At 40.2% G+C, this 14,155-nt stretch overlaps 1 long non-coding RNA gene and 1 gene segment (V, D, J or C); both read left to right on the top strand.

The window, feature by feature from the left end:
- Positions 1 to 4,016: 4,016 nt before the first annotated feature.
- On the top strand, positions 4,017 to 13,992 carry LOC116273499. The segment is given in 2 exon segments: positions 11,118 to 13,321; positions 13,425 to 13,992. Coding segments are annotated over 2 exon segments (462 nt in total).
- LOC116273500 lies at positions 4,376 to 11,117 on the top strand. Its single transcript, XR_004181819.1, has 3 exons — positions 4,376 to 4,486; positions 5,619 to 5,792; positions 11,055 to 11,117. It is a non-coding gene; the product is annotated as an uncharacterized LOC116273500 (long non-coding RNA).
- Positions 13,993 to 14,155: the final 163 nt, after the last annotated feature.

The raw sequence follows: 14,155 nt of genomic DNA, 5'->3' as shown, positions 1-14,155 counted from the left end.
AGGAGTCTGTGGGGCTTGAACCTCAATGTAGCGTCAAATGGGGGAGTTCCTGTGATTCTAACTAGATTATTCACCTCCTTGGGAAAGAAAGGAGGGAAAAGATGGAGAGCGGCCTTAAGTTATCAACAGTCAGACTCAAAACAATAGTCTGATGACTTATTCTATACAGCAACTATAAAATCATGAATAAAGAGAACCAGTGTCTAATATGGGTGGACAACAACAGATTCTACAAAAATGAGAAGACTGCTTATAAGAATAAGCAATTAATAATGAAAGCGGATGAGGGAAAATCAGGAGAAAGAGGTGAAAGGTACAGGCAGGGATTACATAAGGGTCCTGTCCCAATGTCTTGTGTGGAGACTTTTTCACTATCTAAAATCATCCACTTATTCTGAATGTCTTAGGTGAGCTCTCTGCTCCAAAGCTTATCAGAAGTGCAGAGGATTCCTGAGAATATTTAGTTTAGTATCTTCTATTTGAAGTGCCTTACAATTATGTAAAATTCTTAGTTAATATTATTACAATTAGATATAGGCTCTCTTGCGGGTTGGGCTGGCACTGGCACAATCATGGGTCAATGTAACCCTTGAACTCTGGCTCACAAAATCCTTCTGTCTCAGCTTCCTGGTAGCAAGGACTAGAGAGGAGTACACCACCACACCCAGCGTTTTAAAATTATTTCATAGAAATGGGGTCTCTCCTATGTTGTCAGGCTGGTCCTGGAATCTCCTGGTCTCATGTGATTCCCTGATTTTTGCTTCTCAAAGTGGTGGAATTAGGCATGAGCCACCATATCTGGTCTGATCTGAGTCTTTGGTTGCAAATATCCCACACAGAATTGATTCCTAGTTTTTTTCTGCAGTGTTTTTTGTCAATAGTGCCTGATAAGATTTATTCCAATATGTTTCAACAGCAGAATTTCCTTCCTGATGTGTCTTCCTGTATATATAATGCACCACGATTGAAGATTATAAAAACACTGGAAAGATGACATAAAAGGCAGCCTTAAACTTTTGGTGGGTGAGTATGACACAAAAATTACTTTCAGTATTGTGTAACATACATGGAATAGGACAGAAGTGAACCATGAGGTAATATTTTTCCAATGCATAGGAATCCTACAGATTCCCAGTCATAGGATAGTAACTGATGTGTCCTGAGGGAGGGACCATGGTGCCATAGTGCTATTAGGATAACTTGGCCAAGAGAGTCTCCATATTTTATTAGAAGTTTATGTTTTTATATTTAAAGATGCCAGTTTTCAACATATCCATTTTGCTAGTCTAGATAAAACAGATCTTAGACACACTCTTAGTATCCAGCCAGGTCTCACCAATACCATTATTAACCACACAGTAACTGACATCACTTGGGGCTCGTTCTAGTTATCCACTTGCTGATTTATCTCAATGCCTCTGGATTATTATGTGGCTGGCTATTTTAATGAAGTGAAGAAAGACAACCTAGGCTGACCAAACAATGAGGAAAATCACAACCTGATGGGAAACAGGAAGCCTGGATGTGGCCGGCAGGACTGAATAATTGACAGCTCATGTGCTTGAGCAGTTTCTTTCTCAGTTTCACACTGATGGAAATCACAAAGTCAGCTTCACCCCAGGACTCCCATCATGCAGTGACATGGTGACAATATTCCCAAAGGTCACACACACATATATTATATATTGGCGGGAAAAGGGGCAGAACATTTCTGCCAGGTCTCTGCGGGACCAGGAACACCTCAGCAGACCATCTCCTGCCCCATGACTAGAACTGCCACGTGCCCTTGGACCTCATCCCTGATAGGAAAACAAGGCATGGTGATGAGACCAACATCATAAGAATTACTAAAGGCTGATATAAAGGTTTAAAAACCGAATTGAAGTCTGTCCTATGTCCACAGAGACTACAGATCCTCAATGTGTTCTTCCTTTTGTCTTTTCACCGGCTTTGTCTCTTCACCTTGTTCCATCCTCCAAGAATCTCCTTCCAGCTCCCTCAGGTGCATTCCAGTGTTTTATTTACTGACAATTTCTAAATTAGACTAAAGGGTCCATATTCCTAGAACCATATTCGTTGGTGCAGGCTACTAGGAAGGCATTGTGACCTGGAGTCTGGCGTGAACTTCTAAGTGTTTCTGACCTCCTCCAGATGAGATGCTGGTCTGTGTGCTCCTTCCCTGGGTAGAGAGTCCTCCTGTTTTCCCCAGGTGTTCCCTCCCACAGCTCAGTGTTCTCCATCAGTGTCATCACCTTGCAGATCTGCTGCCCTGCCCTGCAGACTGGGCTCTGATTCATAAGAAAAGAGGGAGCTGCTTCTCAATATGAACCTTTGAGTGAGGAAAATTGTTCATCTCAATGAATTCTGAGGGTTGAACTACACCCCTAAGTTCTTGTTTCAGTGGCTTGCCTTTGCAGAATAAATTCTTAGTTCTGTAGTGGAAAATAAGGGAGTTGGGTCTGAATACATTTTAAATTGTGGGCTCTTCTTTTTCTCCCAAACAGACATTTCAAGAAAGGGAAGATTTTTGTGACCGTTCCTTTCTTGTTGAAAGGATTTCAAAGGATGAGTTAGCTTTTCAGTATGTGGTCATAAAATTTTACACTACAAAACACTTGCCCACTATATTTCAAACCATCAACATATATTTGTATTTTTTCTTGGAATAGCCTATTCAGACTCTGCCTTAGATAATTTCATACTCACAAAGCTTTATTACTTTCTACAGAACTTGGCTTGCTAAATTTCAGATTTATTGTATGTTTTGAAACTTAACAGAATATTACTTCTGTTTAGTACTTATCAGTAGTATTAAGGAACATTTGCAAAATTTCATCTTCCATGTTTATCTGTTATTGTTGATGCAGTTTTTTTAAAAAATATGAAAAAATATTCATTTTGTAGTCACGTTTCCAAGCTTAACAGCAGATTTTTAAGACCCAGAATAATAAAAATTCAAATGTTGTTCAGCTGTAATAAAAGCAATTATGATAAATTTTGTTGCTAGAATACTACCCAGCATTTATAATAAGTGCCGCAAATACACAACTACAGAATAAAATATCTAGTATTTATGCAAGCTAAAATAAATAGTAAACAGAATATATACTATGTTAGTTAATTTTATAAATTATGATAAATTAAAATGAATCTGCAGCAATATAAAGATCAGTAGTTGCCAGGGGAAATGGTAGAAAGAAAGAAAGGAAAGGAGTAAGAATATAGAAGAAAACAAAGGAAATGCTGAGAATTCTCTTGTCCACCTTGATAATGATAAAGGTTACATCACATTTATCAACTGTAGACTTAAATATGTGAAAGTTTATTATCTCCAAATGGAAACATAAAATTTATTACAAGCAACAAATGGAAACTTAGATAAAGGAAGAATTGACAGAAATATAGAAAAAATGTATATTAAATTTCAAATACTTAAGAATTTCTCTACCTGAACAAGTAGTTCTCACCATATTTTAGGTGAACGCTGGTCATCAAAATCACACATGTTTTCCAATGCAGGAAATGGGTTCCTAAACCACACTAGGCACGTCCACCTCTGTGGAGCTGGTTCAGGGGAGTAATTAGGGCCAGTGATGAGGAGCACAGGCTCAGGTGCTCGGGGCTTACTCATCACAGACATAGAGCTCTTAGATACACATACTTAGCATTTGTACATGGAGAAACCATTGGCTCTGACAAAACATAATTTACACAAGTATGCACAAATAAAAATAGAATTGATCATTTCATGAGTGTTTATCACAGCATAATTTTCTAATAAGACAATATATTTTCCAAATACCATCAGTCACCAAACTCCTGCAGGCACAGTCATCTCATCTGGGATCGTCTTCTCCTCAGGCGTCCCCAGAGCTTCCTATAGTAGGAGACATGCAAATACCGTCTTCCCTCTGCTGATGAAAACCAGCCCAGCCCTGACTCTGCAGCTCTGGGAGAGGCCCAGCCTAGGATTCCCAGGAGTTTCCACTTGTTGACCAGCACTGGTACAGAGACCAGCCATGGAGTTGGGGCTGAGCTGGGTTTTCCTTGTTGCTATTTTCAAAGGTAATTCACGGTGAACTAGAGACACTGAGTGTGAGGGACATGAGTAGAGAGAGCAGTGGATATGTGTGGCTGTTTCTAATCCACGATCTTTGTGTTCACCAGGTGTGTGCAGTGTGAGAGTCGCGGCTGAGTAGAGTCTGGGAGGCTTGGTCCAGCCTGGGGGTTCCTGAGACTCTGTGCAGCCTCTGGGTCGCCTTCAGTGGCGACGCTACATGGAGTGGGTCCACCAGGCTCCAGGAAAGGGGGGCTGCAGTGGGTTGGACAAATTAATCTAATGGGGTACCACATTCCTCATGGGTCCGTGAGGGCGATTCACCATCTCTCAGAGACAACGCCAAGAACTCGCTTTATCTGCAAATGAGCAGCCTGAACACCGAGGACACGGCCGTGTATTACTGTACTAGAGACACAGTGAGGGGAGGTCAGTGTGAGCCCAGACACAAACCCCCCTGCAGGGGCGCGCGGGGCCACCAGGGGGCGCTCGGGACCCACTGAGGACGGGACAGGTCCCAGGAGCAGGTGCAGGGGGAGGTTTCCTTTCTCATTAGCTGGAGAAGTCAGGTTTGTGTTTGCCGGACTCTGGAGAATTCTAGGCTGTGACATTTTATTACTTGTGTTTATTATGAATTTATTATTGCTAGTATTTAAATTTTAGTAATTTAAAAATTATATATATATACACGAATACACTTTAATGAAGTAAACATTCCTAATTATTTGCACGGATTATTCCAGAGTTTTATTAACATTTGTTGACATCAGCAGCTACAAAGCTATAGGGACACAAATTTACAACCACAGAAAGATGTATAGGCCAGGCGCGGTGGCTCACGCGTGTAATCCCAGCACCTTGGAAGCCTGGCGGTGGGGAGGCGGATCACTTGAGGCCAGGAGTTCGAGACCAGCCTGGGCAACATAGTGAAACTCCGTCTCTACTAAAAATGCAAAATTTATCTGGGCGTATTGGCGCGTGCCTTCAATCCCAGCTACTCGGTAGGCTGAACCAGGAAAATCACTTGAACACGAAAGGCAGAGATTGCAGTGAGTTAAAATGACACCACCGCACTCCAGCCTGGGCGGCAAAGCAAGATTCGATCTCAAAAAAAAAGAAAGAAAGAAAGAAAGAAAAATGTATAAATACACAGACATATGCATACATGTGTAGGAATTCATAATATACATTACAATAAATTAATTCTAAAAATATGGCCTAAAGAATCAAACTTAATGATGAGCTAAATGTAAATTATTTGTGTATTTCATAATTGATTTTGGTTATTTTTAATTATATCAATTGATTTATATTTGTTCATTTAACTACTGTTAAATGATGGTAATTTCAAATGTGGTTGTCAAAATAAATGATAAGAATTTGAGGTGATGAATGATAATTATCTTAATCATTTCTTAATTATCTTAGTTATTCCATATTGTATTCACAAGTCTTAACATTGCTTCTTACCTTGTAAATATGAACAACCATAATTTGTGAATTTAAAATTTTTTATTTTAATTTTTAAAAATTTATCACAGATCATTATCTTTTTCTTCAGTTCCAGATCTCATTTGATCGTCTCGAAGGACCATCTGCACCCCTGTCTCCTGAAGGCTTCTGGGAGTGGCTGTGGGATGGGCAGAAGCAGATACCCCATGTGAGTCCACACGACCTGGAGCCTCCCTCTCCTCGGGTTAGGCCATCTCCTCAGGATCACAGGCCAGTATTGGAGGTAAAACTTCTAAATGTGTTTTTTCCAGCTACCAAGTCATAGGACAATAACAGAAGCATCCTTGGGGCAGAGGACCATAATGCCACAGTGCTAGCAGGAGTACATTTGTCCAAGGGAGTTCCAGGGTTTATTAAAAATATGATAATTTTAATGTAAGAATATAATTCTTCTAAACTTATGTGGAAGATTACGGGAAGTTATAACAATGCCGTGCTTTAGCATCAGTCATGCATCACAGAATCACTTTATAATAGTTCCTTTCATGGGTGTGCTTCACTCAGTTCATGCAACCCCTGGCAGGTTAGAGGCTAAAAATACAAAATACAAAAGTTTTTAATCATCTGAAAGGGCTGTAGCCTTTTCTCAAGGAATTATTTCAAGACACGGAGAACAGATAGATGATAAATAAAATACATTCACATCCCAGTAAGGGTAGAAATTGAGGAAAGTTGACCTAACTGTGTCCAAAGGGCCCTGTGGCTTGGTTTCTGTCTAGGTCCCTATGTTAGGGTTCTCCCAGGAATTTGTGACTAGCTGGTCACACCTCATCAAGAATTAACCTCTGCTATTTCCTCAATTTGTTTATTTAATCTGACAACCAGTTTGTCTATACACTGTAGAGTTGAAATGCAACACGTATTCATTTGAAATAATCTGGCACAAATTAAGCAAAATTGATAATGATGTTTTTTCATTCATTCGTGTTCAAGATCAGAGCCTAAGCATTGATATTTTTGATAACATCTGTGGCTGTCTCAGCAGTTTTCTCTTCTGAGGATATGATATGGTGTGGCAGTTTTCTTAGCTTTAGTGTTACCTCTTTTTGCATTGACTTCCACCTTTATACTTGCCCAGAATCTGGGATACAGGAGTGCCTCTAAGAGTTCCCTAACTTGCCCATTTTGCCAGGTTTTCCAGAACATATGAGATGCTCTTTTGTTTACAAAGCACCCCAAAGCCATGCACCGTGTCCAAAGGTGTTTCTTTCCTAGTTTGACAAATTAGAAAGTTCTAATAAATACAATCACTTTTGCCATCTGGGATGATTTTATATCAGATAGAGGACTGTGTTCTAAAGGAAAACTTACATTAGTAACAGCAGTTTTAGTCATTAACCTAGAGTTTTACCATTGAGGTGCGAGTCATAAGAAATAATATTAGGTCGAGGTTCTCAGTGGCACTGTCTAAATCTCTTGTGTGTCCAAGGTCTTCCCTATTAACATGAAGCATTTATGTGCACAGTCATAGTTTCCAGTCATGCTTCTCCCTGTCTCACTATCACCACAAATTATGACCCCACCTGGAACCTGAGTTAATTTCCAAACAAGTTATTCTTTAATCTTTGTGCCTCTAGATTGTTACATGAGTCCATTTCAGTAGAAAGTTAAAAAGAACATTTGAACTGACTAAACAACACAGAAAATCACTAATGAAATGCAAAGCCTAGATGTTAGAGGCTCCAGGCCTGGATAATGCAACAGTTCATGTGTGCAGGTATTTTCTTTGCCCAATTCTACACTGATACGCCCAGCATATCAGCTTCATGCCCCCATTTGACTCCTATTATGTTGAGACATGGAAATGACATTCTCAAGGGCCACACACACATATGAAAATTGGTAGGACTAAGGGAGGAGACGAGACTGTGCTTCTCCTCTGAAGGACCAGGAAAGCCTGGACAGACCGTCTCCCCGGCCTCCATGACTGCACCTCGTGTCCACACGGACACTCATCCCTGATAGGATAAGAGGACTCCACTGATGAGGCTGAGTATTTTGTGATATAAATTACTAGAGAGTGACATTGAGGTTTCAAAAACTAATATTTATAACCTAAATTTAATTACCACCAAATTGTTACCTCTTTCTTCACTGAAAAATTGCTTTTCTTTTTTTTTTTTTTTTTTTTTTTTTTTGAGACTGAGTCTGGCTCTATCGCCCAGGCTGGAGTGCGATGGCCGGATCTCAGCTCACTGCAAGCTCCGCCTCCCGGGTTCACGCCATTCTCCTGCCTCAGCCTCCCGAGTAGCTGGGACCACAGGCGCCCGCCACTTCGCCCGGCTAGTTTTTTGTATTTTTTAGTAGAGACGGGGTTTCACCGTGTTAGCCAGGATGGTCTCGATCTCCTGACCTCGTGATCCGCCCGTCTCGGCCTCCCAAAGTGCTGGGATTACAGGCTTGAGCCACCGCGCCCGGCCGAAAAATTGCTTTTCATGATTGGGATTTAGGTAGATCCCAAATGTTCACAACTGAGCTTCCAAGAGCATACTGGGAGCAGAAACTGAATGAGGGCAGAGAAACCCATCCTTACTGTATTCACCACTAAACTCAAGTGGACTCAGCACTGCCTTTGATGGCTGCTGCTTCTCTGCAGAGTTCAGGTTTCCACTTCTCACTATTCCAACACAGGCGCTCTCTCTCCAAAATGTTTGGCCTCCACTTGCTGTAAGGTCACACTCTGTTCTTAGTTTGTTCTCTGAACCATTTTCTGAGGGTGGTGATGAGCCATTGAATGGAAATTTTATATTTTCTCAGCATAAATCCCATGGACGGTCATGAATTATTCTTCTGGTTTTAGTAATTGATTTTTCCTGGAGTGTTCATTACTAGTAATATTCAAAGTCATTTCATTTAAATCTTTGATGCTTCACTTTTTGTTGCTATGACATTCTTTCTTCTGTTGAATCTTCCCACTAGCATTATAACAAGATTTAGTATCCAGGCTCAGTTGTCATCAATAATAACCACATATGTCAAAAGCTATGTATTCTTTTCACAGGAGACATAATTTTCTCTTTTCAGGGGATGAACACACACTGCTGAGCGACCCCCACTCACAAGTACATGTACACATTTATGATATTTTCATTTATTTGACTAATAAGATGTATCATTCTCCCTTAAAATGCTTAACCCCACAGAAGGCCATGACAAACTCTTCCACATCTGTTCATGCCATAATCTCAGAAAACAAACCACATGGTGAGTAAACGCTCACGTGGTTCTGGATATTGGGTCCATCTCTTCCCCTCCAATGTCCTGAAGCACCTTAGCCCACCTGTCCTGGTTCTATCAAGGAAGTTTACCTCCAGCACAGTAAAGGAAACAGTTGAATAAGGAGAGAACCACAAATGATAGACAATATTGAAAACTATTCATATGACAAGGGATTACTATCAAGCACATAAACTCAACTGAATTGCAAATAACAATATGATTAATAATGGGTGAATAACATGGATAAACATCTCTCAGAGGAAGGCATGCAAAGGATAGATAGATAGATAGATAGATAGATAGATAGATAGATAGATAGAGAAATTGCTAGAAATAACTAATATCAGAAAAATGCAAATTCACAACGAGCTATATTTTCCTTAATGTTTGCTGGAAAGTCTGTTATCAGAAAGACAAAATAAGGAAAACAAAAGCTGGCCAGGCTGCATAGAAATGAACACTTTTATAGACCACTCGTGGAAATGTAAATTAATACAGCCATCATGGGAAAAAAAGACAACTACCATATAAATCAGCAATGCAACTGCTGAGTGTATATATACTTTTCAAATAATTAAAAGAAAAAACCTAATATTGGAGAGACACCTGTAGACCCATGTTTACTGCAGCCCTAAACACAATAGCTATGATATGAAATCAACGTGTGTGTCCATCAACACACGAATGGATAAATAAAATGGGGTATATTTACACAATGGAATATTGTTCAGCCTTAAAAATGAAATTCTGCTATTTGAAGCAACATAGATGGAACTGGGCACTGTTGTGTTGAGTGAAACAAGCCAGACACAGAAAAATAAATAAATACATTTTCTCAATGTTATGTGGAAGTTTAAGAAAGTTCATCTTCTAGAAGTAAATAGTAGAGTAGTGGTTATGAGATGCCGGTAATGGGAGGAGACTGAGAGATAAGAAGTGGTTTGTTAACAAATGCACGATTACAGGTGGACAGGTGGGATACGCTCTAGTGTCCTACAGTGCAGAAGGGTGAATACAGTTAACAATATATTGTACATTTTATGTGTATAAGTAGCCAGAAGAGAGAATTTTGTATGCTACCAAGCAAAGAAATGTTAATGTCTGAGCTGATGAATTAGCTCGTTGTTCTGATTTGGTCAAACCACATTGCACATATGTATTGAAATATCACACTGTACCCCATAAACATAAACAATCATTATCTGTCAACTTAAAAATCCTTTAATTAAAAAAGATTTTATGTGCATACATTATGGATGATTCAACACAGAGCCAGGAATAAATAACATTTTTATTGAAATAGTGAAATTCCTAACAAAATAGTTACATTCATTTGCATCAAACTGTGTATTTGGTCATGGTAAGTATAGACAGACTTATGAAAAGAATAATATATTTTAATTTTAGACTTCTACTTAATACTATAAATGCAAATAATTTTAAAACAGTTAAGTAAAAAGAATAAAGTAGAGGAAATGTGTGCGTGGTGTGTGATGTGTGAGCTTTTTCTTGTAACTATGCTGTCAATGGCGTATGTGTGGTGTGTATGTCTGTGCCTGTTTGTGTTTAATCTGCTTGGGGTTCTCTGTGATTCTCCGATCTGTACTTCAGTGTCTTTCACAAAATTGGGAACATTCTTAGCCACTCCTTTTTCAAATACGTTCTCTGTATCTATAATTTCTCCTCTTCAGAATTAAAATATACATATACTATACTTTCTGGTATTAATGTTTAGTTTCTTCACTCTCCTTTCCTTTGCAATTTACTTTGTGAAATTTCTAGAGACAATTTAAGCGCATGGTTTCATTTAAAAGCTGAGCCAGCTCCACGGAGGGGTGTGCCCAAAGCTTGCTCAATATTTATCCTGCACTTCTTTGGGTTTCCTAGGCATTTCCATTTGATTCTTTCTTAATATTTATATCTCTCAGTTCCCTATCTAGTCCTGCATTATGTCCATAGTTTCTTTAAGAGATTTTTACATAAGAATTATAGTTATTTTACATATCTTATTTAATTAGATATTTCTAATATCTGTAACATTTAGAAATCTCATTCTGAACATTTATTTATTGTGACTTTAGTATTTCTCATTAATATAGGTAATAATTGTTGATCACCAGACAGGTTAGGTTGGACAGTTGATATTGGCTTATTATTTCATTTTATCCATTTTCTGCTGTATCTGACCACACTTTATCTTTGCCAGGCCATTATTGTGGAAATGTCTGAATCTTCTCAGAGCTACATTTAACGTTTTCTTTTGCAGTGGACGTCCAAGTTGAAGTCTGTTCTTCTGTGTCCACCAGAGACTTCAGATCCTCCAGTGAGACCTTGTTTTTCTTTCCTGCTTGGCTTTGTCTCTTCACCTGTTCCCTCCTCCAGAGAATGTCCTTCAGCTCCTTCAGGGGGGTTAAGATATTATATTCAACTGACAATTGTAAAATTGATTGAAGGCAATAGAATAAAGGGATATTTTCTGACCTTTCATGGGTCCATCTTGTGATCCTGAGTCTGGAAAGGAAAATCCTTTCCAGTGTTCCTGAACTTCCTCCAGATGAGATATCCATCTATGTCTTCTTGCCCTTTCCCCTGGAGTGGAGTCCTCTTGTTTTCCCCAGTTGTTACCTCCCGCAGCTCCAGTGTTCTATTTTGATGTCATCACCTTCCAGATTTGCTGACCTGACCCATAGATTAAGGCTCTGATTCAATAAGAAAGAGAGGGGAGGTAGTTCTCAAAGGAACTTAGGTGAAGACCTCTTTTCCCATCTCAGTTCCTAAGGGATTGCCCGAGCACCCCTAAGATTCTGGTTTTGGTGGCTTGCCCCTGCAGAGTAATTTCTTAGTTCTGCAATGGGGATAAAGGAGGTGGGTCCAAATGCATTTCAGAGTGCGGGTTCTTTTTTCTCTCTCAGACAGACACATTGGCACAGAAAGATTTTTGGGAATCTCCACATTATTGGGAAAAGTGATTCAAGAGGATAGGAAAGCTCTTCAGTACGTGGTCCCTGAGAAATTCACACAACACGTTTACCACATTGACTTCAAGCAATCCAATATATATGTGTGTTTTTATCTTGTAGTAGCCCACATTTTATATGCCAGACTCTGCCCCAGTTCAGCTCATACCCTGGCCTTGTTACTGCATACAAGAACTTGCTTTGCCCTGGATTTCAGATTTGATGTTTTTCTTAAATCTTCAAGTATTTAAAGTATTTCTAAAATTTGCAAAATCCTATCTTCTCTGTTTATCTGTTATTGTTGATGTTATTGTAAAAAATAAGTAAAATATATTCTTCATCTATGTACATTTGAAAACTGAGTTGCAGATTTTTTTGGTAAGACCCAGAGTAACAAAAGAATGCAAATATTGTTAAGCTGCTTAATAGAAAAACAAATTATGGTAAATGTGTTCACTGGAATACTACCAATCATTTATAATAAATAAATGCCTGAGACACAGAACAACAAGGTAAAATATGTAAGTATTTATATTGAGTAAAATAAGCCAAACAAATAAGAATATATACTATTTTATTTCATTTTTATAAATTCTGATAAATAAAGATTATCTAAAATAATATAATGAAGATTGGTTGTTGCCAGGGGAAATGACAGAAGAAGGGAAGGGGAGAGAGGAGGAATACAGCAGACCAAGAGGAAATGTTGAGAAGAATTCACTTGTCCACTTTCTTGATAATGGTGACAGTCACATCACGTTTATTCATTGTACATTTTAAATATGTGAAATGTATTATCTTTCAATTAAGTCACATAAAATGTATGACAAGCAAACAAATGGAAACTCACACAAGAAAAGAGTAATAGCAAGATAGAAAAATACATTAAATGTCAGAAGTACCTGAAAATGAATGTCCCTGGGCCCTAATTCTCTCGGTATTTTCAGGTGAGAGCTGGAGTGCGGCGACGTCACACATGCTCTTATTACAGAAAGTGGGTTCTGAAAACCACACCGGGCACATCCAGCTTTGCCCGGAAGTTGGCTTAGGGAGCAGTCAGAGCTAGCGGCGAGGAGCACAGGGCCAGATACGGGGGTTCATTCATCCCAGACATGAGCTCCTAGATGCACACAGAGCCCCCTCCACTTGTGGGTTCACTTCCACATCTGCAAATGGAGAAAATATTGACTCCAATAGGACATAATTTACACAAATATTTAAACATGAAATAGGGTGATCAGGGCAAAGTGTTTATCACAGCACAATTTAATAATAAGACAGCATATTTTCCAAATGCCATCATTATCAGTAAACTTCTGCAGGGCACCGTCTTCTTATCTGGGTACCACCCACTCCTCAAGCGTCCCACCCTAGAGCTTGCTATATAGTATGAGACATGCAAATAGGGCCCTCCCTCTACTGATGAAAACCGACCCAACTCTGGTCCTGTAGCTCTGAGAGAGGAGCCTTAGCCTTGGGATTCCAAGGCACTTCCACTTGGTGACCAGCCCTGAACACAGAGGACCCACCATGGAGTTGGGGCTGAGCTGGGTTTTCCTTGTTGCTATTTTAGAAGGTGATTCATGGAAAACTAGGAAGATTGAGCATGTTTGGATACGAGTGTGAGAAACAGTGGTTATGTGTGGCAGTTTCTGACCAGGATGTCTCTTTGTTTGCAGGTGTCCAGTGTGAGGTGCAGCTGGTGGAGTCTGGGGGAGGCTTGGTACAGCCTGGGGGTTCCCTGAGACTCTCCTGTGCAGCCTCTGGATTCACCTTTGGTGATTATGCCATGAGCTGGGTCCGCCAGGCTCCAGGGAAGGGACTGGAGTGGGTCTCATCCATTAGTTACACTGGTAAAAACATATACTACGCTGACTCCGTGAAGGGCCGATTCACCATCTCCAGAGACAACGCCAAGAACTCGCTGTCTCTGCAAATGAACAGCCTGAAAACCGAGGACACGGCCGTGTATTACTGTGCTAGAGACACAGTGAGGCGAGGTCAGTGTGAGCCCGGACACAAACCTCCCTGCAGGGGTCCCCGTGACCACCAGGGGGCGCCCGGGACACAAACCTCCCTGCAGGGGTCCCCGTGACCACCAGGGGGCGCCCGGACACTGAGCTCGGGGCTGTCTCCGGGGCAGGAGCCGGTGCTGCTAAGGCCTGGCTTCCTGTCATGGTCTGCGGCTGCCTCATTGTCAAATTTCCCCAGGGAACGTCTCCAGATTTACAATCTGTACTAACAGTTGATGTCTGTAAATGCAATACTTTTTTGTCCTTTTTGTTTCTTTGTTTCTTTGTAACAGGAAGACACATCCTCACCTCCACAGAAGCCAGGGTGTCACTTTGGGGGCAGAAATAATCCTTTCGTGGTCAACGGGACGAGAGTCCTGAGGAATCCCAGGGAAATC

Source organism: Papio anubis, unplaced genomic scaffold (assembly GCF_008728515.1).
Source record: "Papio anubis isolate 15944 unplaced genomic scaffold, Panubis1.0 scaffold773, whole genome shotgun sequence".
NCBI classification, from domain to species: domain Eukaryota; kingdom Metazoa; phylum Chordata; class Mammalia; order Primates; family Cercopithecidae; genus Papio; species Papio anubis.
Note: the sequence above shows the minus strand (reverse complement) of the source record. Positions and strands in the feature narration are given on the sequence as shown.